This window comes from Dasypus novemcinctus, chromosome 25 (genome assembly GCF_030445035.2).
Source record: "Dasypus novemcinctus isolate mDasNov1 chromosome 25, mDasNov1.1.hap2, whole genome shotgun sequence".
NCBI classification, from domain to species: Eukaryota; Metazoa; Chordata; class Mammalia; order Cingulata; family Dasypodidae; genus Dasypus; species Dasypus novemcinctus.
In genome coordinates, this window is record NC_080697.1 from 32,352,498 (window position 1) to 32,376,443 (window position 23,946).

The 23,946-nt window shown below is 40.6% G+C and overlaps 1 protein-coding gene across 1 annotated transcript in view; it reads left to right on the forward strand.

Moving 5' to 3' along the window:
- The window catches only part of LOC101432161 (nuclear GTPase SLIP-GC), a 59,965-nt gene that overhangs the window by 21,112 nt on the left and 14,907 nt on the right, over nt 1–23,946 (forward strand). The window contains exons 8-12 of the mRNA XM_058287872.2: nt 3,463–3,638; nt 4,835–4,853; nt 5,357–5,443; nt 20,747–20,852; nt 22,932–23,065. Coding sequence (XP_058143855.1) covers nt 3,463–3,638; nt 4,835–4,853; nt 5,357–5,443; nt 20,747–20,852; nt 22,932–23,065 — 522 coding nt within the window. The remainder of the gene's footprint in view (nt 1–3,462; nt 3,639–4,834; nt 4,854–5,356; nt 5,444–20,746; nt 20,853–22,931; nt 23,066–23,946) is intronic.

The window sequence follows — 23,946 nt, forward strand, 5'->3', positions numbered from 1 at the left end:
GACTCAGAGTCTAATAGGAGAGAAAAATGCAGATGACTAAATAAATGGAGAAAGTCATGTGAGAGAAGTTCAGTGTGGTGAGCATTCAAAAATAGAAATTACCTCCAACAAGAGATCTCATTCTTTCAACAAATACCAATTGAGCATCTGCTCAATTGTGTGCCAGGTTCTGGATAGATGAAGATGATGTTCTTGCCCTTGAGAGTCTTATAGTCCAGAAGGAAACCAGACATACAATTCACAAATCATATTACCTAAAAGTGGGACCACAAAGTGATTAATTCCACTTGGGGTGGGTGGGGCATAAAAAAGGGGACATTTAAGCTCAGCTTCCACCAGGCAAACAATGGTGTTGGGAGTGGAATCACCAAGCACCATTCAAGGAAAAAGAATAGCATAAGCAAAGACCCGTAGGGATGAGAAAGCTGGTATGATGGGGAAAGATGAGTCTTCCTGGGTGGTGAGAGTGAAGAGGGCATGGGGTGTGTACAAAAGGGAAGTGACAGAAGACAAGCCTGGGAAAGTTTGCAGGGAGAGGGTTTTAACATTATGCCTCTTTGATTTGTGGGAGAAGCCTGAAGGACAAGTAGAACTGGGTCATAAAGAAAGGGAAAGAAAAGCAGAAGGATCACAGGAGCACAAAATCAGACCTGGAAAGGAACTGGGAGGGAGATCCACTATCAGTGAGCCATGATCAGCACAGCAGTTGCCAAAGGATTCAATTCAGAATGATTGATTTAGGCTTTAAAGTCTTCAGATTTGTCCTAAATGATGGCTGTGGGCTGGAAGAGCCTTATGACTAGGTCTCCATCAAGATATAGAGCTGGATGTCAGCATGCAGATAATCTAGTCTCTACCCTCATTTTATAGATGGGAAACAAAGACCCTGAGAGGGGAAGTAACTTGTTCAAGACCACACAGCTAGTGCTTGACAGATTTTGAAACAGAGCAGGTCTCCATCTACTTATCTCATCCCCCTAAAATGTCCCCCTATACACTCTCTTTAAGCAGAAGGCAGACTCTTTATCCTTCCCCTTAGTCATTCTGCTTAGACCTGGTCTTGTGAGCCTTTTTTTCTGCAGGGTCCCTGCTCTTGGGAGTGGAATCCCTGAGCTCCACTAGCTGCAAGGAGGCCAAGTGAGAGACAGCCTAGGGGGCAGCCAGACTTTCTCCCTGGAAGGAGCTGTGATCACAGTCAGTTCATATATGCTGGCAACTTTTCAAAGGCTCCTCAAGACAGAGGAGCCAGCAGAACTGGCTCAGAACAAGAGCTCTGAGGAGGTCGGACTGAAGCAAAGGGATGGTTCCAAGCAACTCTTCTTGGACTCCAATCCTCCTCATTCTTGTGGTTCTGTGATATCCTCCCCATGAGAAGTTGCTAAAGACTCCATTCTTTCCAGGGAGAACAAAACTCAGTGATCCCCCCACCTGCTGCTCTAGTTGCCAGCTTTGCCTTCCCTAAGCTAAAACTAGCATTACCTCAGATACCCCTGTTCTGCTTCTGAGAAGTAGTGTGACCATGGGCAAGTCACTTAATCTCTCTGAGGCCACTTTTTTTTCAGGAGGGATGGAGGTGGTGAGGGGATGGAGAGTGCTGAGCCACCTACTCATTAGTGCAGTCCTTCTTGTTTTATAGATATGTGTCTTCTGTGATCCAACCATACAACATCCTGGCTGTTAAGAGTTGTGTGTAGGGCCTAAAATTTAACCACAGCAACCTTTATGGCTGTAGTCTATTTCTCATGTTAATAAACATTTTTAAAGCTCCTGTAGTTTACCAAGATCATGGAGAATATAAAGATGAATGAGGCCCTGCCCTCAAGGAGCTCCCAGTAGGCATCTTTATGAGGTTCCACAACCCACAATTCACTGGCCACTGTTGACACTAATTTAGGAAGTGAGAGAAGAGCAGTTGTTTTTATCCTCCTACCTAAATGTGAATCTATCCACATATGTGGGAGGTTCAGGATTCATGGTTGTGTGGCCTTAAGCTAGTCTCTTTGCCTCTCTGGGCCTTTTTCTTCTCTATAAAGCAAAGGGGTATCTAACTCTAGGATTGACGACTTTTAAACAATGATTCATGTCAAAAAGTTCATGGATAGGGGATGGGGGCACTGAGCATGTAAAGGCTCCAAATATCCCACCACCATTTCAACCAGAGCAGTTCCATTTTTAAAAATCAAGTATATAAATTAGAATTCTTCCCAAAGATTTCATTCGAAAAGGACACTGCTGCTAAAAACAAGCTTGAAACTCACTGCTCTATATCAAAGGTTCTCAACCTTCATATTTTGGGCCAGATAACTATTTCCTATAGAGGGTCTGTCCTGTGCATTTTAGGGTGTTCAACAACATCTCTGGAATTTACCCAGTATCACCCCCCAAGATGTAACAACCAAAATGTCACTAGACATTGCCAAATGTCCTCCAGGGTTACAAAATTGCTACTAGTAAATAATCAGTGATAGTAAGCAAAATAATAATTTAATTGCCAAGTCACAAACTTGTCACATCTTTATGCACAAAGTCCTGTTCTAAGGTATCACAAATAAACTCTATCATGGAATTGAACCAGTTTTTCATTTACATGGAGAGATAAGACAAGTGAAGCACTAACAGGAATGTCACAAGGTAGCACACGATATCTGGTTGCATAAAAGTTGCATATTTAATAAAGCAATATTTATGTCAGTAATAAGTTGTAATTCCTTGTTCATTGAACTTTGCAACTAGAATCATAGTTTAAAGTTCCCCATTACCTCATGGTGGCAGTGTGCTAAAAATGCAGTGGCAGCCAAACATCTTCAAAATGATGCCATGAAGTGACAGCTTTGGGGTAAGATACACTATCAAAACTTTTTCTGGAAAAACAATAATTTTACCTAGAGGAAAACTGAGCTAGAGAATAGTGAAATGACTGCTAAGGTAGCACAACAAGACAGTGATGGATTGAGGACAGGAAGTCTGATTTCTTGAATTCGGTCCATCACCAATACCCCAAACGCCTGTGGATCCTCCAGCATGTGCCAAACGCTGTGCTATAGGTGATGTAGCTTCCAAGATAAAAGGCACAGCCCCTTCCTATCAGGGGCCTCGCAAGCTGGTGGGGCAGTGAACTGTCCTTATATAGTAACCCTGTCTGAGAGTTTTGTGGTCAGATAAGTACAGTTGCAATTGGATGCAGAGGAGCAACACCCAGCCCATCCTCAGCATGGTCCTTAGCCGAGTCTAGAAGGGTGATTACAGGTTAAGGACAGGTTGGGGCAAGTTTGAAGCTTCTGGGAGATAAAAGACACTTCTGAAAAAAATGCAAGTATCTCCATATGACTGGAGCATATAGAGTGGGGAGGGGGAAAGAGAGGGGCAGAGCCTAGAGGACATAAATGACACATTAGGGAATAATGTCCTCTAGGTCTAAGATGTCATTCATGTTCTTAAATATATTGTGGTCCTATTTTACAGACCATTGATAAATGCTCAGTGATCTGGCTGATCAGTGACATAGAAAGAGTATCTGCAGGGACAATCCAAGAAGACCTTCTGAATGAGAGCATCAAAGCCTGCCAACGGGGCTTTTGCAGGGACATTGCCTTGGTGGTCACCAAGACTGACAAACTCCATTTGCCAGAATACTTAAGGTAATGTGCTGGGTTTGCAGGGATGTGAGCCCCAGCCTGGGGCTTTCCTCCATGGGTCCCAACTATAGGACTGACAGAGCTTTGATTTCCTGAGGCAGTGGGCATCATGTACTTTAGGGCAGGGACTGTGTAGGTAAAGAAGAAATCCGGCTGAGCTCCTGAGACATCAGCATCACCGGGTCTGCTGTCGGGTAGTCTGAACCATTGTGGCTCTGCCTTCATGGTGGCTGCCCGAGGCCCAACAGGCTGCGCCTACACAGTTCCAGGAGTGCTGACCACACATAGGAGGTGCAGAAGGTGCCTCCTGGAAATGGTTCCATGAATGCTGGTTCCATGCATTCACAAAGAGAGCAAACATCCTCTGTGAGAAACAGGCCTTTTCCCCTGATGTCTTGCTGTCATAGTGTAGGCTAGAATTTCAGTGCTGCTGCTGCTGCTTCCTCTCCCCCTCTTCTTCACCCCTCCCCTCCACACCCCCCTTTCCTTTCCACTCTTTCACTTCTTTTGGCACTTCTCTCCCTTCCACCACCACAGAACTCACCATTTCAAAGCCAACACTAATAGTAAATGCAGTTCAATCTAATTTAATAAACATTAAATACTTGACCACTGTGATATGGGCTGTGGATTTAGAAGGGCAGATTGCCTAGTTGCTCGGCTCATGGTCTAAAAGAGGGTTAACGATTATACATAGGGACAAGCCAAGTGCTATGGGAATCCAGGGAGAGAAAGCTGCATTTTCAATAGGACAGGAGGTAGTATAACAGAAGATTTCAGAGAAGACAAGTCTTTGAGAAAAAAGCACATTTTGTCAAATGGACACAGGAGGTACATTAGAAGACAGAGCATTTGAGCCAAAGAAACAACTTATGGAAAGGCAGAGAGGCAAGATGGTATGTGCTGCTTCAGGGAAAGTTGAAAACCTGTCATGATGTGTATTAAAAATTAAATATAGTAGCAATGCCTCAATATTTGTACAATTGTAGCAAATGTAACATCCACATGTAAAATGTTATCAAAAGGGGAGAGTGGAAAAGGGGAAGGACCTTGGTTATATGAGAATCTCCTATATTTTCTGTACAACTTTCCTGTAACCTAAAGCTTCTTTGAAGATAAATTGAAAATATAAAAGAAAATAAAAAGTATATTCTTTAAAAAAATGAAAAAATTATTAAATTTTTCTCATTTCCTTTCAGAGAAAGAAAAGAGGAAAATGTAAGTATGGGCCACTTATTTATTTATTTATTTTAAGATTTATTTTTTATTCATTTATCCACCCCGCCCCCTTGCTGCTTGCTTGCTATCTGCTGCTTGCTTGCTGTCTGCTCTCTGTGTCCATTCCCTGCGCATTCTTCTGTATCTGCTTATCTCCCTTTGTTGTGTCATCTTGCTGCACCAGCTCTTCGTGGGTGGAGGCCATCAGCTCTCCACCGGCATGGGCCAGTCGGCCTTCACAAGGAGGCCCTCGGAAGTGAACCCAGGGCCTCCTATATGGAAGACAGGAGCACAATGGATTGAACCACATCCACTTCCCTGGACCATTATTTTTTATTGATTAATATGACATAATTTCACAATTAAGATTACATAATTCTAACACATGCATATTTGAATGCCTGGGCTAAATGAAGATTGGCTGGGGAAAAAATGTGCCTCTTATTACTTTGTCATTATTGATAACCCTGGATTCTTTGTCTTCCTTTTATTGCCTTTCACAGCCTATTCAAAGTCAGAGAGAGGCTATTTTAGAAAGAATTGAAACTGTAAAACTACAAAGGAATGGAATACTCAAGGACAAACTGAAGGTGAGTCAATAGATTTCCTATGTATTTTTCAGCTTCTCATTCACTCAGATTTTGAGAAGCAAATGCATATTTGGGCCTGTGTAATAGAAAGAGCCCAGCTTTGGAGTAGACCATTTGGATCTAACTCAGTCCTACTGCTTCATAACTTTGTGACGTTCGGCAAGTGACAATTCCTCCTTGAGTCTCCGTGTTCTCACCTATAAAATGGGGGAAATCATCTATCTCTGTCTTCTGAAAAGTACACCTTCAATGGAGGGAAGCATGGGGTACTGGGAGAACAGAGGAAGACCGGGGGAGATTGAAAACCTCTCAGCCTCTTCAGCAGAAATTTAAAGACTCTGAGTCCTTAGTAAAGTGAGGCAGAGGAAAGGGCATGTGAGGCAGAGGGAAGAGCCTTGGTTGACATGGCCTGCTATGTTTGGTGAACTTTGTGCAAGCAGGTTTGAATGGCGTAGCAAAGTGTATATGAAGGGGCCTGTTGGGGGAGATAAGGCCCCTGCTGTGTCTTCCCAACTTGTGATCATTCAGTGGGCCTCTTGGTGTTTGCTTAAATTATTTTATTATTCTGTCACTAAAATAGGTATAAATGTAAACCCTCTTATAATAGTCTTACACAGCCATAAAACTGAAATCACTTTAAAAATAAAATAGAAAAAATACCAGAAATTGGTTGGTTTTTATAAAGGGTATTTATTTGAGGTAGGAGCTTACAGATACCAGGCCATAAAGCATAAGTTACTTCCCTCACCAAAGTCTACTTGGAGTAAGATGGCTGCCGACATCTACAAGGGCGAGGGCTTCCTGAGTGCCTATGTTCCTGGGGCTTGCTTTTCTCTGGGTTCAAGTTTCCTTTCTTTCTGGGGCTGACTTCTCTTTCCTCTGTGAGCTTACTTCCCAGGGCTCCAGCTTAAGTCTTCAGCATCAAACTTCAACATCAAAACTCCAACATCAGAAAACCCTCAATTTTGTTCTTTGCCATTCCTTTTATCTGTGAGTCCCCACCCACCAAGGGGCAGGGACTCGATGCCCTAATTATAACTCAATCATGCCCAGGTACAGATCAGATTACAAACATAATCTAATATTTCTTTTAGGAATCCAACTTTAATATTAAACTGCTACATTCAGTAATGCTGTTTTTTCCTCTTGAATTGTTCTTATTGGCATTAAAGAAATATGCATTTTATGGGTACCTAATTGTATTATTTCTGGGGCCAGAAACATAAAATACATGAATGCACAATTCACAGCTATATCTAATGCTAATAAATGTGGCAAACTGGTCTATAGGAGAGGGTCTGGACAACAGTGACTATGGTTCTGACTGCCATGGGGCAAGTTCTTGTGAGATCTGCCTGCCGGCACCTCTGATGACCAGGAGATGCTTTAAATCTCGAACCACTTTGTTTCCATTTGGATTATTGTGCAACTTTCACTTGCGCCACATGCCTTAATTTGGAGATTTCATTTTAATCATAGAAAATATGAAGTGGAATTTGATTAAAAGGTAGTCATCCATATAGATGTCTATGCTTATTTTTTCATTGCAATAAAAAATTTATAATAAATATCATAAAAAGACTGCCTGTCCCTGAGACTACATTTATAGTACTCAAGGTGAAAAGACCATGCATTTTAGAAAGACTGCTTTTTCAGTGATATGGAGAGTAGATGGTGGGAAGAAGGATGAGTGAAGACTGGATATAGCGAGTCCAATTAGGAGGATTTTTCTGTAAGGTGAAAAGCAATAAGAACCTAAATTAGGAACAGCAATAGAAGAGACAATGAATTCAAGAGCTATTGGGGAGGGCAAATCCACAGGTCTGGATGACTAACATTGTATGTGGGAAGTAAAAGAGAGAACGAACTTGAGATACTTGAGATTACTCTTAGATTTCTGGCTTGGAACAACTCAGGGAATGGTGGTAGTATTCAAAAAAGCAGATGTAAGGAGGGTTAGCAGTGTCTTTAGAACTTAAAGATGAATATTAATGAATTGAATGTATTAAGTTTGGGTGTTTGAGGGATGTCCAGTAGATGTTTATGGGTATGGAACACAATAAAAAGACGACCACAACAAAAAAAGACAAGTAAAGATTGGGAAGCCAGATATAGTATATTTAAGGAGACAAGTGTAAGACTAATCTTGGAACTTTGCAGTGTTTCTCACCAGGGACATTACTTACATTTGGAGGGTGGGACGCAGTGTAAGACTATCCTAAGTATTGCAAGGCAAATCATGCCATACCACCACCACCACCCTCTTCCAAATGCTGGCAATGTTCCCCAGTCATTGTGACAACCAAGAATGTCCCCACACTGATGAGCCTCCCTGGCACTGAGAGGTTATTACCAAGCACCAACTAGCAATACATCTGGAAAAAGACCTAGACCAAAAGGGAGAAATGGTGAATACAAGTGAGTTTTTATGGCCAAGAGGTTTCAAAGTGAGTCCAGAGGTCACTCCAGTGGTTTCACTTATGCAAGTCTCAGCAGGATCTCGTTGACTGCCACAGTAAACAGTGCCTCAAATAGAGGGGCTCCTGAGGGCTCTAGAGACATACAGAAACTATAAGCTGGGCAGACAGCTCAGGAATTCTGTACCCTGTCAGTGGGCCTTACTTTGGAGTTTATGCTCCCCAGTGTAGCAGAGGTAGACCCACTTATTGGTTCTCTACACATGGCTCTTCTGCCCCTTTTATTTGAACCTATAATTAGCACTGTAATGATAAATATATGTCCCACAGACTTAAACCTTTGGTCTGTCCATGTGCCAGTTGAGCCCTGAATATCAGCAGAATTGCAATGCTCCAGTTTATTGGACTTACCCAGGACAACTAACAAGGAGATGATGATCGATAATGCCCATCCCGAGGAACAGAGAGTGCCTGCAACTGCAAGCAAATTAGTTCCATTCATCTGCCCCATGGGCTTTAAGCCCCCTCTCAATTAGAAGCACCATCTCAGTCCTTAAGATTGAAGAATGAACAATAGACTAAAGTAGACTTATTATTATTAACTATAGACTTATTATTATTCTAGCAATGGAAATACGCTTGTCATTGATATAAAGACAGTGGCCACCTGAGGTTCTGAGGGATGGGCAAGGGAAGAGCAGGTATAATATGGGGGCATTCTAGGGACATTGGCTTGGTTTTGTGTGACTGCAGTGACAGATTCAGGCCCTTGTATATTTTGTCTTAACTTACAAAATTTGTGGGACAGAGTGTAAACTTTAATGTAAACTGTCATCCATGGTTAATAGCAATGCTTCAATATGGGTTCATCACTTGTAACAAATGTACCACACTCATGAAGGAAGTTGTTACTGTGGGAAACTGTGGGAAGAGGAATGAGTGGGGCATAAGGGAATCCCCTATATTTTTTATGTAACAGTTATGTAATCCAAAGCTTCTTTAAAAATAAAATTGAAAATTAAAAAAAATAAGAATGCTCCCATACCAAATGGCCCTGGTTAAGAATTTTGATTTAATACACCAGGTAAGAGTACCTTTGGCTGCAGGTAATAAAACAATAACAGTGACTGGCATGCATGGGGGTTACTGTGGCTAACATAATAAGAGTCCAGGAATGATCAGTCCGGGGTTGCTACAATGGCTCAATGATAGAGTCAGGCTCTTTATATTTTTCTGCTCTACCATCCTTAGTAGATTGGTTTTTGTCTTCATGCATCTCATCCTAGCATACCAAATGGCTGCTGCATCCTGGGTCTCATGTCCACTTTCCAGGCAGAAAGAAGGGGCAGGGGATGAATAAGTGTGCTAGTTAAGTCTGTTCCTTTTTTATCAGATAAACAAAGCTTAACCGACACATTGGCCAGAACTGAATCCTAGCTGGAGGTGGCATTAGAGAAGGGAAGGTGGATGGGCTTGGGTCATCCAGTCAGGAGCCTCTGCCCTAGGTAATAACACCGTTTCAAAGGAAAATAAAGGACGAAGAGTATAGAGAAAATGGGATGGAGAACATGGAGGGTACCAGGTGACGATGAGTAGTGTCAGAAAAGCTGAAGGAGAAGAGAGTTCTAAGAAGAAGGGGTGGCAATACTTTCAAAGCTGCGGAGAGGTCCTATGAGATAATGACTAAAAACTGTTTATTGGTCACCATTTAGAAGGTTTCTAATGAATAGAGTGAAGGCTACTTCAGTGTAAGGACCAGTTTGCAGCTGGATCATAGTGGGTTATGGAGTATGTAGGCTGAGGAGCTGAGAGATGTTGTCAGCTCGTCTTTCAAGGAGCTGTCTGTGTAAGGAAGTGGAGATAGAGGGTGTCACACACAAAAATTATTCCACACGTATTTCCTTCCTGCCTAGTAGAAGCAGCACTCCCTCCAAATGCTAGATAGAAGTCAAAAATGTGCTTTATTAGGTGCACTGTTCTTTAAATTCCTTGTCCAACCCTTTTGAGGAAATTATATTAGCAAAAAAGAGAAGGAAAATGATTTGACATAACATGTTATTGTTAATAGAAAACCATCCCATACCCCCACAGCGGACCCTTGGAAGTTCTTGAGTTTCTAGGAAAAAATTTCTATTAGCTTTGAGATTTTTGGAGACACTGAAGAAAATCCTAAGACAGCATTTATTAACCTGGTTGCTGAGAAGCACTGCTGAGGCTGATGCTAATAACTGGTAATATACTTCAATAAATTTTAAAAAATAACTGGGCAGGGGCACACCATGGCATCTGCCCTGTCTTGGGCAATGATGCTGCACACTGGTTGATTGTGGACTCTGAGAAGATCCTATAAACACAGAGGGTGTTTGCTGCATATCACGCAGAAGAGCCTGTGGGATGGTGTCCACAGAGGAGGAGTTTGGCCGATACTATCCTAGTGCAACAATTCAAGATAGAGAAAGTGCCCTGGTAGAGATGATGAATCTTTACCTTTATCTGAGAGTTTCAGATCTGATTGTCATATGTGGCTCCTCTTGTAGATACTCCCAGAATATGAACAATTATGGTCATTTTCTGGTTAATTTAGGTTATAATACTATGAAAATGAGCTTGGGCAAAAACTGGAAGTTCTGTCTGATTGAAGTGTTTTACTTAAAATAATCAGGAGCCTTTGAGCTCAATGTATTAATCTTGCCATTATTTACAAATGTAATAATTTGGGTGTCAAAACTTTTGCCGTTTCTTTGTTCAGTGCTCAGTTAGCATCTAGAGTCAACAGACTAAATTCTCCTGAAAATGACATCATTTTGAAAACAAGTTAATTTAATTTCTGTAAATACTTAAACTATCATCATGAACTTTGACATTTCAAACACCTTTAAAGGAGATGTGAGGTGCACAGATTATAAAAACGTTTTGCAAAGTAATTCTTAAACTCAATATAAAACATTTATAATATAGGTTTGAGTCATTTCATTATCATCTTTATTCTTATTTTCATATCTTCCCAGGTTGTAAGATCCCCTACCCTATCTGGGAAGCAGAAGAACCATATTTTTTTTTAAATTCTAAAACACCATCAATTTTTCTTTTTTTAAGGTAGTACCAGAGATTGAATGAAGGACCTTGTACATGGGAAGCAGCTCAACCCCTGAGCTATCTCTGTTCTCCAATGAGAGTTGACTTTTCATTTGTTTGTTTGTTTGTTTTTAGGAGGTACTGGGAATTGAAGCCAGGACCTCATATACGAGAAACAGGCGCTCAACTACTTGAGCTGCATCCACCCCCAACACCATCAATTTTAAGGTGTACCATTAGAATATACGTTTCTAGGGAAGAAAAAATGCTGCCAATTAAACTATGACATAATGTTTTCTTTTTATGTAGAGTTTTTTATACTTATTAAAAGATCTGTATTATACTTATTTAGACATGGATTTTAAAAGTCATATATCACTCTTGTCTGTCAAAAAATAATGAAAATATAAGTGAAATACATTGATTAGAGAATTCCTAAAACTATTTTTCCGTTCATAGTCTGACTCTTCTAAATCATAATTTGACTCAAAGTCACCAATATCTATATTTCTCCTCCAGTATTATCCTCTCTGCCACCAAGAGCCCTGGCCATGCAGCATTTCTTATTAGAGTGCCCCATGGTTGTCTCTGGGGTTTTCCAAGTCACTGACATGCAATATGAAAATTTTGACTTCAGCACTTTGTTTGGCATATGATGGGCAATCACTTTGCACGTGTCTGTAATAAAACATAACCCAACTTCGTTTGCATATAGATGTCTCCCTTTCTTAAGTCCCATGAAGCACCTGCATGTTGCTTTGTAAGAAATTCTGAAATTATTGTCTTTCCACCACCAATAAGCATTTTTTCCCACTAATATCAGATATATGTCCCACAGCACTGTTTCCAGCCCTTTCAATGTAAATGATAACTTTTCTTTTCAATGCTGAATCAAAATATAATCTTTTCTGGAGACATTTTAAATGGAAACTAAATAGAGCAGTACCAACAGTGCCTGCAACTCACTTGAAGGGAAGACAGGATGAACACTGGGACCACGTTCTCCCATGGGCAGACCACAGCACCCACTTCACTGCTGCCACCTGACTGACAGCAATCAGAGGGTGCATCTCAGTTTCAGAAATATTAAAATGTGGAAAAAGGTACACTGTAGAATTGATAAGGTATGGTAGGATGTCACCTGAAATTTCATGACTGACAATTGGGAATTCTAGGCTATGGATTTGGGTTGTATGTTTGAGATTCAGAACTGAGAGGCAGAAACTTAGGTCCAACCAAGCAGAGGTGACTCGAGTCAGTGTTTAGCAACAGGATGCTCCGGGTCCACATTGTGCTTCACTTGAGCCACCCTGAAGTTTTGCCCTGACCCAGTTTTCACTATAATCTCTTACACAATTTTCACCTTAACCTATTTTACAAAGTTTTACTGCCTGGCTTGACCAAATGGGATTTGCATTCATATCCAGAGTGTAACAGTCTTCTACAAACTCTTTTAGGATTTGCACAAATGTCATTCTCTGTCTGGGTTTTGATGTTCTCAGGCATGTTGCTTGAACCGGTCTATATATGGCATTTTGCTTTTCCTTTAACATACCTCCTATTATTTACCTGTTCCGAGGATCATAATGAATTCAGGGCTTTTTACTGAATTACTGTGTTGTTTTTTATGTCAAGTTGTCACATCTAGGCCAGTGGGAGCTCCTTAAGTTGGCTCTTTAGCATTACCCAGACATTTTTAAAACCATTCTTGCCATCCAGAAATACTGAGATATTCAGGCCCATCTTCCTTTTCCTTGCCTCATGATATGGACCTATTACTCTCCAAAATAATGTGGATTCCTCCTAACAGAGAATAATATTAAAAATAAAAGTTGGAGGGCTAGGAGTACACATCAAATAATTTCATACAAGTGAGTATAGTTGACAGGTGATATCACTGCTAAATTATTCTAATGACACATATAGAAAAGATAATTTTTTAAAAAGGAGTCTGATTTATATTACTAATTTCAATCCAATTCCAAAATTGTGTATTTTTCATTTTGCTTCTCTCTTGTATCCCTTTGATTTTGAGGTTCCAGGTGTTCTCCTCTCTCATCTACTTCTAACAAATGTTATATATTGTGCTAGAGGTTCTCACATAAATTATGTGTTTGAACTATAACAGTAACTAAACTTTCTAAAATATAATTTGAGAAGTATCTTCTTACATCCTATACTCCATCTTTAACTATCTACTTCTTTTACCTCCATACTTTAGTCACTCCACTGACATGATAAATCATTCCATTTTTAATAATGACATATGAAAGTGTTAACTAATGCCCATTAATTTTTTAAAAAGAGATACAAAATTTATACCAAGATTTAAACTAATACAAATACATAGGTGCAGCGTGGCATGCTTTCTTAACTTTGAAAGGGTTTTAAATTCTTTCTAAATGTAATTCCACATTAATTCCATCTTTTCAGTAGAAAACAGTTTTTCATTTTTTCCCTAAGCCTTTTCTCAGAATCAAAACTTTTATCAGAAATAAAAAACATTAAACTCAGCAGGTCCTTTATACAATTTCAGCCCTGAGTCCAGTGTGTGGGGCATCTGACAACCTGAATAGGCCTCTCTATTCTAGCCTTTATGTGTTTTCAGCTTGCTGGATTCCCACCTCTCCTAGGGCTCTCAGAATCTCTACTCACTCAACTCTTTGGCATGTTTGCTTCAGAAAGATTGACAGCTCTTTACTGTTTTCCTTTTTTATGATTAATGTTTATTAAAATATTTTACATTCATTTCATGTTATATCTTTTTTAGTCTTTTTATTTTTTTAAAGATACTTAGATTGCATAAATGTTACATAAAAATATAGGGGATTCCATATGCTCCACTCCCTATCCCTCCCACACTTTCCCATATTAACTACATCCTTCATTTGTGTGGTACATTTGTTACAATTGGTGAACACATTTTGGAGCATTGCCACTAAGTGTGGATTATAGTTTACATCGTAGTTTACATTCTCCCCCACTCAATTTTGTAAGTTATGACTACATAAACACTGGCCTGTATCTGTCATTGCAGTATCATTAAGGATGATTCCCAAGCCCCAAAGATTCCCCCAGAGTACACTTATTTTTCACTCTTCTTCACCCCAGAATCTCCAGTGGCCACTGCTGCCACATCAATGATAAAAGTTCTTCCATTGGAAGAGTCACAATAAGTGTATGGTAGAAAAACAGTGTCTACTCTAGTACATCATTCATTCCCCAATCCTGAGGATTCTGGGATGATGATGCCCACTCCACCACCAGTTGAGAGGGTGCTTAGATCCCATGGGCAGATAGATGGGATTATCTTGCTTGAAGTGGCAGACTCTCTCTGTTTCTTGGGATGGTAATTGTCAGTCATCTCCTCCTTGTTAGTTGTTTTGGGTGAGTCCAGTGAACTGGAAGGTAGATGTTGCAAGTCTGTTAAGATTTAGGGCCCGGCTGGCACATAGACAGTCCAAAAATTTAAGTCTCTTGGACATACACCTATCAACTCTAGTACTAAATATAGGTTCAGATAGAAGAGGCAGAAGTGCCATGTGTAGGGAAGCCACAACTGAGTCCAGTTCTGTCACCACTGAGGAGCATAAATTCCAAAGTAGGATCTGCTGACAGGGTGCCAAACTCCTGAGCTATCTGCCCTGTCTATAATGTTTGGAGGTCTCTAGAGCTCTCAGGAGCACTGCTATTTGAAGAAATACTTAATTTGACAGTCAATGAGATCCTGCTGAGATGTACATAAATGTAACCTCTGGTATGACTCCCCAACAAACTTTGAAATCTCTTAGTCATATAAACTCATTTCTTATTACCCTTTCCCCCCTTTGGTCAACATCTTTTTTCCAGTTGTGTTGTTGTTAGTGCTTGGTAGTAATTCTTCAGTGCCAGAGAGGCTTATACTTGGGAGTCACATCCCACATTGGGGGAAAGTAATGCATTTATATGCTGAATTGGCTTAGAGAGAGGTCACATTTGAACAACAAGGAGGTTTTCAGGAGGTTACTCTTACACACCCTATAATACTAGGTTAAGTTTCATTTCAAAAGTAAAGAGTCATAAATACAGTCATCAATATCAAAGATCCATTAGTGGTCCATCCTCCTTAACTAGTCACTGCCCCTGTACTTGGGGGATTCTTGCTGTCCCTTTAGAGAATGTGGCAGAGCTCCCCAGGATGGGAATTTGATATTCTTTTAGTTATTGTATTAATCTCTGCCTCTCATGACAATGCCCCATGACCACATGAATACATTCATAGGCCTGATGTATGTGCCCCAGGTGAATCTCCTCCCATGCATCCCCTATCACTGATACCCCACACCAAAGATCCTCCCCTGCCACAGTTGTAACCCTTCTGTGATCCAAAACTTCTACAAAAAATGAAGACAACAAAATAACCAAATTCAATTAATGAGAAAATGAAATAATGATAGTTTAAAAAATAACAGACAAAATATAAAAAATTTTTTAAAAATTTTGGAATAATAAAAAGTAATTTAAAAATCTAAAAGTAAAAATGTTTTGACATTATGTCTGTCATCACTGTAAGACCTCTTGTTTTGTATGTATGATGACTTCTTTTCTTGTTTATTCCCCAGTGCCTTGTTTTTTTCATTTTGTTTTCAAAGAAGTTTTAATTTACAGAAAAGTCATATATATTTACAGAAAAGTCAGAATATAGGGGATTCCCATATACCCACCATCCTCCCCTTTCCCCCTTTCACCTATTAATAACATTTTACATGTGGATAGTACATTTGTTACAATTGATGTATGAATATTAAGACATTGCTACTAACCATGGTCAATGATTACTTTATGTATTACATTTTAGACCAAACTTTGTAATAAATTTTGATGAAATTTAACATGGCCTGTATCCATCATTACAAGAGCATATAGAACAATTCCATTGCCCCAAAAATGCCCCATGTTCCATCTATTCTATTTCTCCCTCCCCCTCCTCTCAGGACCCATGGCAACCACCAAGCTTCATTCCTTGAAGAACAAAATTCATAATTACTTGCAAAACATTGAGGGCTTGACATTCTGGCCTGTCCTCCCTATTAGGCCTATGCTCTCGAGAGACTCCTATCCCTCTATTTGAGAACATAGAAGGACTCCCCAAGATGGGAGTCCAACACCTTCCCACTCATTATGTGGATTTCCAGCCACTGATGCAACATACTGTGACAAGATTAACACACACTCTGTAGAAGCCTGCCCCAGGTGCACCCTGTCTCACATGTCCCCCACATCCAACACCCTAAACCAGTAACCCTCCCCTGCTGTATTTGCCAAAAGAACATTCCCAATATTGATGTTTCAACCGCATAACTGCAAATCCCCAGAGTTCACCTTCTCCCTCACCCAACTCTTCCTCCAGTTCCATAGACAGTTCAACTCACTCTCTCCACCCTACACCCCTCACAGACAAGCCCTGACCAACCCAATAGCATCACTGCATGACTGCCATGCCCATCCACTGCACAACTGTACCTTCCCATCTTATCATAGATTTTTCCCATTTGAGCATTGGATCACAACCTTCTTCTCCCTTTCTCTCTCCTGTATCTCCCATACTCTAGCTTTGTGAATCTGCTCAATTTGCTTGATTCATTTCAGTGAGGTCATGTAATATTTGCCCTTCAGTGCCTGGTTTGCTTCACTCAACATAAGGTCTACAAGATTCATCTATGATATCCCATGTATTAATACTACATTCCTTCTTTCCCTCTAAGACGTGGAACAAGACAAGAATGTCCATTGTCAACACTCTTATTTAACATTGTATTAGAAATACTTGCTTGAGCACTTAAAGCAAGAACAAGATATAAAAGGCATCCACATTGGAAAGGAAGAAGTAAAAATTTCACAATTTCCAGATGACATGATTCTATCCCTCAAAAGCCCTGAAAAATCTACAACAAAACTTCTAGAGCTTATAAATGAGTCCAGTAAAGTGGCAGGTTATAAGATTTATGTGTAAAAATCAATAACACTTCTGGACACCAGTATGAGCAATCTGAGGAGGAAATCAAGAAAAAAATCCCATTTACAATAGCAACTACAAGAATCAAATACCTAGAAATAAATTTAAAGATATAAATGACTAGTACACAGAAAACTACAAAACATTGTAAAAAGAAATCAAAGAAGGCCTAAATAAATGGAAGAATATTCCCTCTTCATGGATAGGAAGACTAAACATCATTAAGATGTCTATCCTACTGTAGCAGTTTGATATTATTTATGAATTCCAAAAATAGATACTGGATTATGTTTGCAAACTGGTCTATTCCTCTAGACATATGAGATTGGATTGGATTCAGAAATTTCATTTTACTTGATTAACTAATGGCTTTGATTGGGCCATGACAGTAGAATGTTGGTCCCCACCCCCTTGGTGGGCAGGGACTCACAGAGAAAATGACATGGTAGAGAAGAAAGTTAGAGTTCTTTATGTTGGAGCCTTGGGAAGTAAACACACAGAGAAGCAGATACATGAGGAAAGAGAGAAAGCTCCATTTGTGAAGGAAGTGACCCTAGGAAGAGAGATGTGCCATTCATCTAATAGTTTACAGCTGGCCTTATGCAGAGAACAGTGCAGATGAGTCTGAAAAGAAACAAACCCTGGGAGAGACATAAGATTTATTCCAGGTTCAGTTGAGACTGGAAGAAGCTGGGACCATGGAGCATTTAGAGGAATAGGAAGCCTGAAACCTTGCAGATGTTGGCAGCCATCTTGCTCCAACATGTGGCAACAGACTTTGGTGAGGGAAGTAACTTACACTATATGGCCTGGTAACTGTAAGCTTCTACCCCAAATAAATACCCTTTATAAAAGCCAACAGATTTCTTGTGTTTTGCATCAGCACTCTATGACTGACAAAGACACCTACCCAAACTGATTTACAGATTTAATGCAATCCCAACAAAAATTACCACAGTATTTTTTTACTGACTTGGAAAAGCTAACTGTGAAATTTATTTGAAAGTGCAAGGGGTGCCAAATAGTCAAAGACATATTGAAAAACATAAATGAACTTGGAGGAATTACACTACCTGAATTTAAAACATACTACAAAGCTACAGTTGTCAAAACTGCATGGTATTGGCACAAGGATAGACATACTGACCAATGGGACTGAATTGAGAATTCTGATATAGATCCTCATTTGTACAGTCAACTGATATTCAACAAGGACACCAAGCCCACCTAACTGGGAGGGAATGGCTTCTTCAATAAATAGTGCTTGGAGAACTGGATATCCATATCAAAAAGATTGAGAGAGGAATCTAATTAAGGACCACATCTTCTACTTTATCCCCCTCACAGACAAAGTACACAATGGGCGCTCAATAAATACTTCTGAAAGCCTGAGCTGGGTAAGTGAGGAACCTCATACCAAATACAAAGCCTGACTTGTTGCCCTTATGCACACCTGAGCAGAGTCCCAGAGACAGATAAAGTAGATACAACCCCAGGTATTGGTTCTTCTGAGGGCTACAGAGACCCACAGGTTCTATGGTCATGGCAGATGGAGTTCAGTGCCATGTCAGTTGGCCCTACTTTGGAGTTTGTGGTTCTGTGTGATGGAGCTGGACTCAGATGGGATCTTTGTCCACAAGTCTCTCCTCTTACTTTTACCACAACTGTAGTTAGTGCCGGGGTTTAACGTATATCCAGGGGACCTGAATCTCTGGACTGACCATGTGATAGCCAGGCCCTGAGCCTCAACAGACTTGCAACTCCTACACTCTGGTTTATTGGACTTACCCCACTCAGTTAACATGGAGGTGAAGAAGGTCAACCACCACACCAGGGAGCCGAGAGTGCCTACAACTGAAAGCAGGAGAATTGCATCCAGCATCCATGTGGAATCTAAGCCCCCTCTTGATATAGATGTGGAGTGGGCACAACCATTCTAAGGTCCACAGGATGTAGGGATAGAGTTTGCATTAGAGTGGACTTACTGATATTCTATTCATGAACTATTGTGATTAGTAATCGAAGAAAATGTGGCATTGGTGTGGAGAAAGTGGCCATGGTGGCTGCTGGGGGTAGGGAGTGAGAGGAAGAGATGTGATGTGGGGGTGTTTTGGGGACTTGGAATTGTCCTGGGTGGTGTTGCAGGGACAGTTACCAGACATTGTATGTCCTCCCATGGTCCACTGGGTGGACTGTGGGAGAGTGTGGGCTATGATGGGGAGGTGCAGCAATGTTCAGAGATGTATTCACAAAATGCAATAAATGTCTCATGATGATGGAGGAGGCTGTTGTTATGGGGGGAGGAGTGGGTGAAGGGGGTGGGGGGTATATGGGGACCTCATATTTTTTTAATGTTACATTTAATGTTACATTAATGTGACAAAAAAAAAATTAACTCAAGATGGATCAAAGATCTAAACATAAGAGCCAAGACCATAAAGATCTTGGAAGATAATATAGGGAAGCATCTACAAGATCTTGTATTAGGAAAGGGTTTTATGATCTTCACTCTTTTCTACCCTTCCGAAATATGTGTGTGCACACATGCATGTATGAATAGATACGCATGGTCAGTATTATTTTTCTTTTTTCTGTTAAGAAGAATGAAATATTACGAAACAATATTTATGTATAATTCTAATTGACTCCTGTGTGATGTTTTTCTAATCATAAAAGATTTTCTCACATGATTCTTTTCTTTTTTTTTAAAGATTTATTGATTTATTTATTTCTCCTCTCCCCCCCCCCCCCCCCCCACCGCCCCGAGTTTTCTGTTCTCTGTGTCTATTTGCTGCGTCTTGTTTCTTTGTCTGCTTCTGTTGTCAGCGGCATGGGAATCCGTGTCTCTTTTTGTTGCGTCATCTTGTTGTGTCAGCTCTCCATGTGGGTGGTGCCATTCTTAGGCAGGCTGCACTTTCTTTCGCGCTGGGCAGCTCTCCTCACAGGGCGCACTCCTTGCGCGTGGGGCTCCCCTACACGGCAGACACCCCTGCATGGCATGGCACTCCTTGAGCGCATCAGCACTGTGCGTGGGACAGCTCCACACGGATCAAGGAGGCCCGGGCTTTGAACCGCGGACCTCCCATGTGGTAGACCGACACACTAACCACTGGGCCAAGTCCATTTCCCCTCACATGATTCTTAATTGCTTGACATTCAAAATCATCATTTGCTTAGACATGACTCTGCATTAAAATGCATAGAATTACTCATTAACAGTTGTACTTTTATAGGCCTTTGCCCAACACTGTGTCATGCTGGTAAATGTTTAACGAAGCACAGTCTGTTAAAAAAAATGATAAGAAAAAATGAAAACCAAAACCATATTTGTATCATTTGCCCTTTGTGTAAATTACTCCACCTAATGCCAATGTCAAGCTACCAAAGTGGCATTACTGAAATTGGGAAGAGATGTGCACAGCCACTCTCAGGAGCCAGTACAAGGTAGCTCCAGCACATTACTGCCTTTGCTGAAGATGCACTTATTTTTCTGAAAAGGATCATGGTGCTTTGTCACCCCTGAATATTTAAATACACATTGGAACTATTTTCTATATACATTTTCTCCTAGAATTGATATTTTTAGCTCCAGAGAGAATATTTTCTACACAGGGCTTTCCTCACCTTTTTGACCTTGTTAGTAGGACAGATGGAACCATTTGACATGCAAAATGTTACCAATTCCTTACAGGGTTCTTGCAGAACTGAAAGTGAACGAGCTGAAATTTGCTGGAGGCTATTGTGAAGCCTGTTCATTGTTTCCTTTGCCATGGTTGAGTTATTCTGTTCCCTGAATGTGTCTCTCTTCTTTCTCAGAGAAAACTGCCAGCTGACTCCAAGATTCTGGAAGCTGTGGATCTGGTGTACACAGTCAGCACTCAGGAGTACTGGCAGCAGGCTCTCCTCACTGAGGAGGAAACTGGTAATTTATATTTTTCATCTCAATTGCTAAAAGTTTTGAGATTAAGCTTGCAGCTCCAGATTTCTCTTTCTAGAATGTTTTGTGGCACACTTCCACGTTGTCACAGTTTCTATACCTATTAACAAAGAAAAAATTTTTCTTTCCATATTATTTGTGGTACCTGAAACCACAATTCCTCTGTCCTCCAAATCTTACTTTGAGTTAGTTAAGGTCAAGTCAGGCTTTGTATTGATATGAGATTCCTCACTCACCCAGCTTAGGCTTTCAGAAGTATTTACTGAGTGCCTATTGTGTGCTTTGTCTGTAAGGGGGATAAAGTAGAAGATGTGGTCCTTTTCTTCATAAAACTAGGTGAGGCACTTAAACCTAACCCATGTGCAAAATTTAAAGAAAAAACATGGCTAGTTAAATGGTGCTGCGTCTGAGTACAACAGAGTTTCAAAAAACCTAGAGATCTGTGTGGACTGAAGGACTGAGTGAGCAGGCAGGTGGGCAGGACCTGTGTTTCTCTCTATATACATTTCACTAGATGTGTACATTGTGAGAGGAGGTTAAGGAACAGAAGATGTTAAATGTCCCAGAAATGGGGGACCTGTTTGAGCAAGTGTGTAAAAGGAAAAATTAGCATGGCATATTGCTAAAGTTTCCCCCTTACAAGGTTTGCAAGGATTAACAGGTCATAAGGTTGTGTCTCCATTCCAATATACTGAGCCATCTGCCTATATGTGGAGTACAGTGAATTCCCCCCCACCCAAGAATGAGCCATATCGCAGTAGAAATGGAGCACTTAAGTATCCTCATCCCTTCTGGGTGGGCCATCAAACGCTCCTGCTTTCCAAGAATACCCTACCTCCTAGCCTGCTATCCCCAAGCCATATATGAGAAGAATTCACTTTTGCAGTCCCTTTTTGACCCAAGACTGTACTCTGGACTCTAACACCCTCCCCATGAACTAACATTTCCCCATCTATTGAGGTACTGTATAAATTCACATCTGCACCTTCCACGAGCAGGCTGTAGTCTCTCTTCAGACCCCCTCCATGCTGGTAGGGGGACTGAAGACTATTTTTCAGACCTCCTCTGTTGGGAGAGCTTCCCAATAAATTTCCTGCCTATAATCCTCAGTCTCTGTGTCCCAGTGAGCACCATTTTTCTCCGATACATACACAAGGAATAATATAGCAAAATTGCCATTTATAGGATTAGTGGGGGAAGAAATAGAATGGCATATTATTTACCAACTAACAAAGGAGTAAGACTAGGATAAATTTATAATCTAGAGGCCTATTTGTCAGAGCTTCTTGTTCTTTTTTTTTTTTTTTACAGTAGGCATGAGTTATTTTGATGTTAAGTGTTATTCAATGCAGATAGAAAGCTGTAGGATAATCAAATAGCTGAGACTCTGGATATGTATGCATCTTTGTCAGACTGCTATGATAAATACCAGTCATCTCACAGTTTCAGAGTCCAGAAATCCCCAGTCAAGGCCTCAGCAAGGCTTGAGTTCTGGTGCTGGCTGCCAGCAGTCCCTAGGGTTCCTTGGCAAGTACCTCTGCTTCCCAGTCATATATTACATGACAAGCAACTCTCCTTTCTGGCTTCTGAGACTTCTCTTTATATGGCTTCCAACAATCTGGATTAAGGCCCACATTGGGTTAGTTCACCATACCTTAAGTAAACATGGCGTTTCAAAAGGTCACGTCTATGGTGGAGTCACACCCACAGGGATGCAGATTAAGATTAACAACATGGATTTGTTGGGGTTCATAATCCAGTCTACCACAGTAGGTATCAGTCCGAAGGTAAGTGCCACGTTTTTCAGTCACCTGCATATTTCTATGTGCTTGCCTTTTATAGTTAGAAAAAGTTAATATTCAGTGCTACTGGTGTGCCATTTATTGTTGTTGATCCAAGGCATGGAACAGATGTCCTTCAGAAAGGCTGGTTGAGTTGGCACCCAGCTCACATAGGACATTAACTGTAGTTAATTCAAACTGTTAACCTGTTTTGGTTTTTGTAAATTCTATTTATTCCATATTCTGGCCATTTTAAATTGTTTGTATTATCTGTGAATTCCAGAAATCCCCAAGTTAAGAGAATATATCAGGAAAAGGCTCTTGGACAAGAAGAGACGGGTGGTGACCGAGTACGTCACTGAAGCCTTTGGCCTGTTGCTCCTCACAGACAGTTTCAACACCGTGGAAAATTTGCCAGTATGGTCGATACCTGTGTTATGTATTCTCTCCCTCCTAGTCTGGGCAGAACACTCCCTTTTAGCAAGTTAGCAATCTGACTTATGATACTTTTTCTTTTCCTATGAAAAGAAGATACTAAGCTGAGATGGTCTAAAGAAGACAACTAAGACAATTAGAGGGTAAAAAAATGGTAGCATATAAGTAAAAGAGAAAGGAACAATATTTTACATGGTAAAAATATTTTACAAGACGAGAGGAAACTGTAAGACTAGCCTGTGGCTATTTTCCATCTCTCCTGAGCCTTGAACAAGATGGAATATGTTTAAATGATGGCAGGAGTGATTTCATCCCTTCCAATGGAATACATGTATTTCTTGGTTATCTCTGAGAGGCTTGTTTATACACAATCTAAAAGAGTTTTACCTGTCTGTGGATTTACTTGGTGCCCTGGTGCTGTCATTTACTCAGGCTCAGAGCGATGTATAAAATAACAAGAGGAAGGAAATGAGGAGGGAATTTCAGCAAAGAGTTTAGGTATTTATCTTTACTGTATAGAACCCAGACCATCTGAATGACCAGTCAAAAATACTCTTCTCATAGTAATGGGAAAATTTATTGTTTGATGGGAAAAATTTCCCCCCATATTTTGAGGGACAAGCTGCTAAAGAACCTCTTAGAGTCTTGGGAGAGTTTGGGAGAAAACCTATTGCTGTCACCAATCATCAATCATACCACTTCCTTGCTTTTCCCTATCAGATTTGAACGGTCAGGGTGGCTGATTTCTCATTAGGCTGGAACAGGGAAGGGGCAGAGAAAGTAAACCAGTAGGGATCTATGAGAATTCCCAGGACTGATCCTCAGAACATGGGAAAATGAACCTGGGATGACCCTGAGGGTAG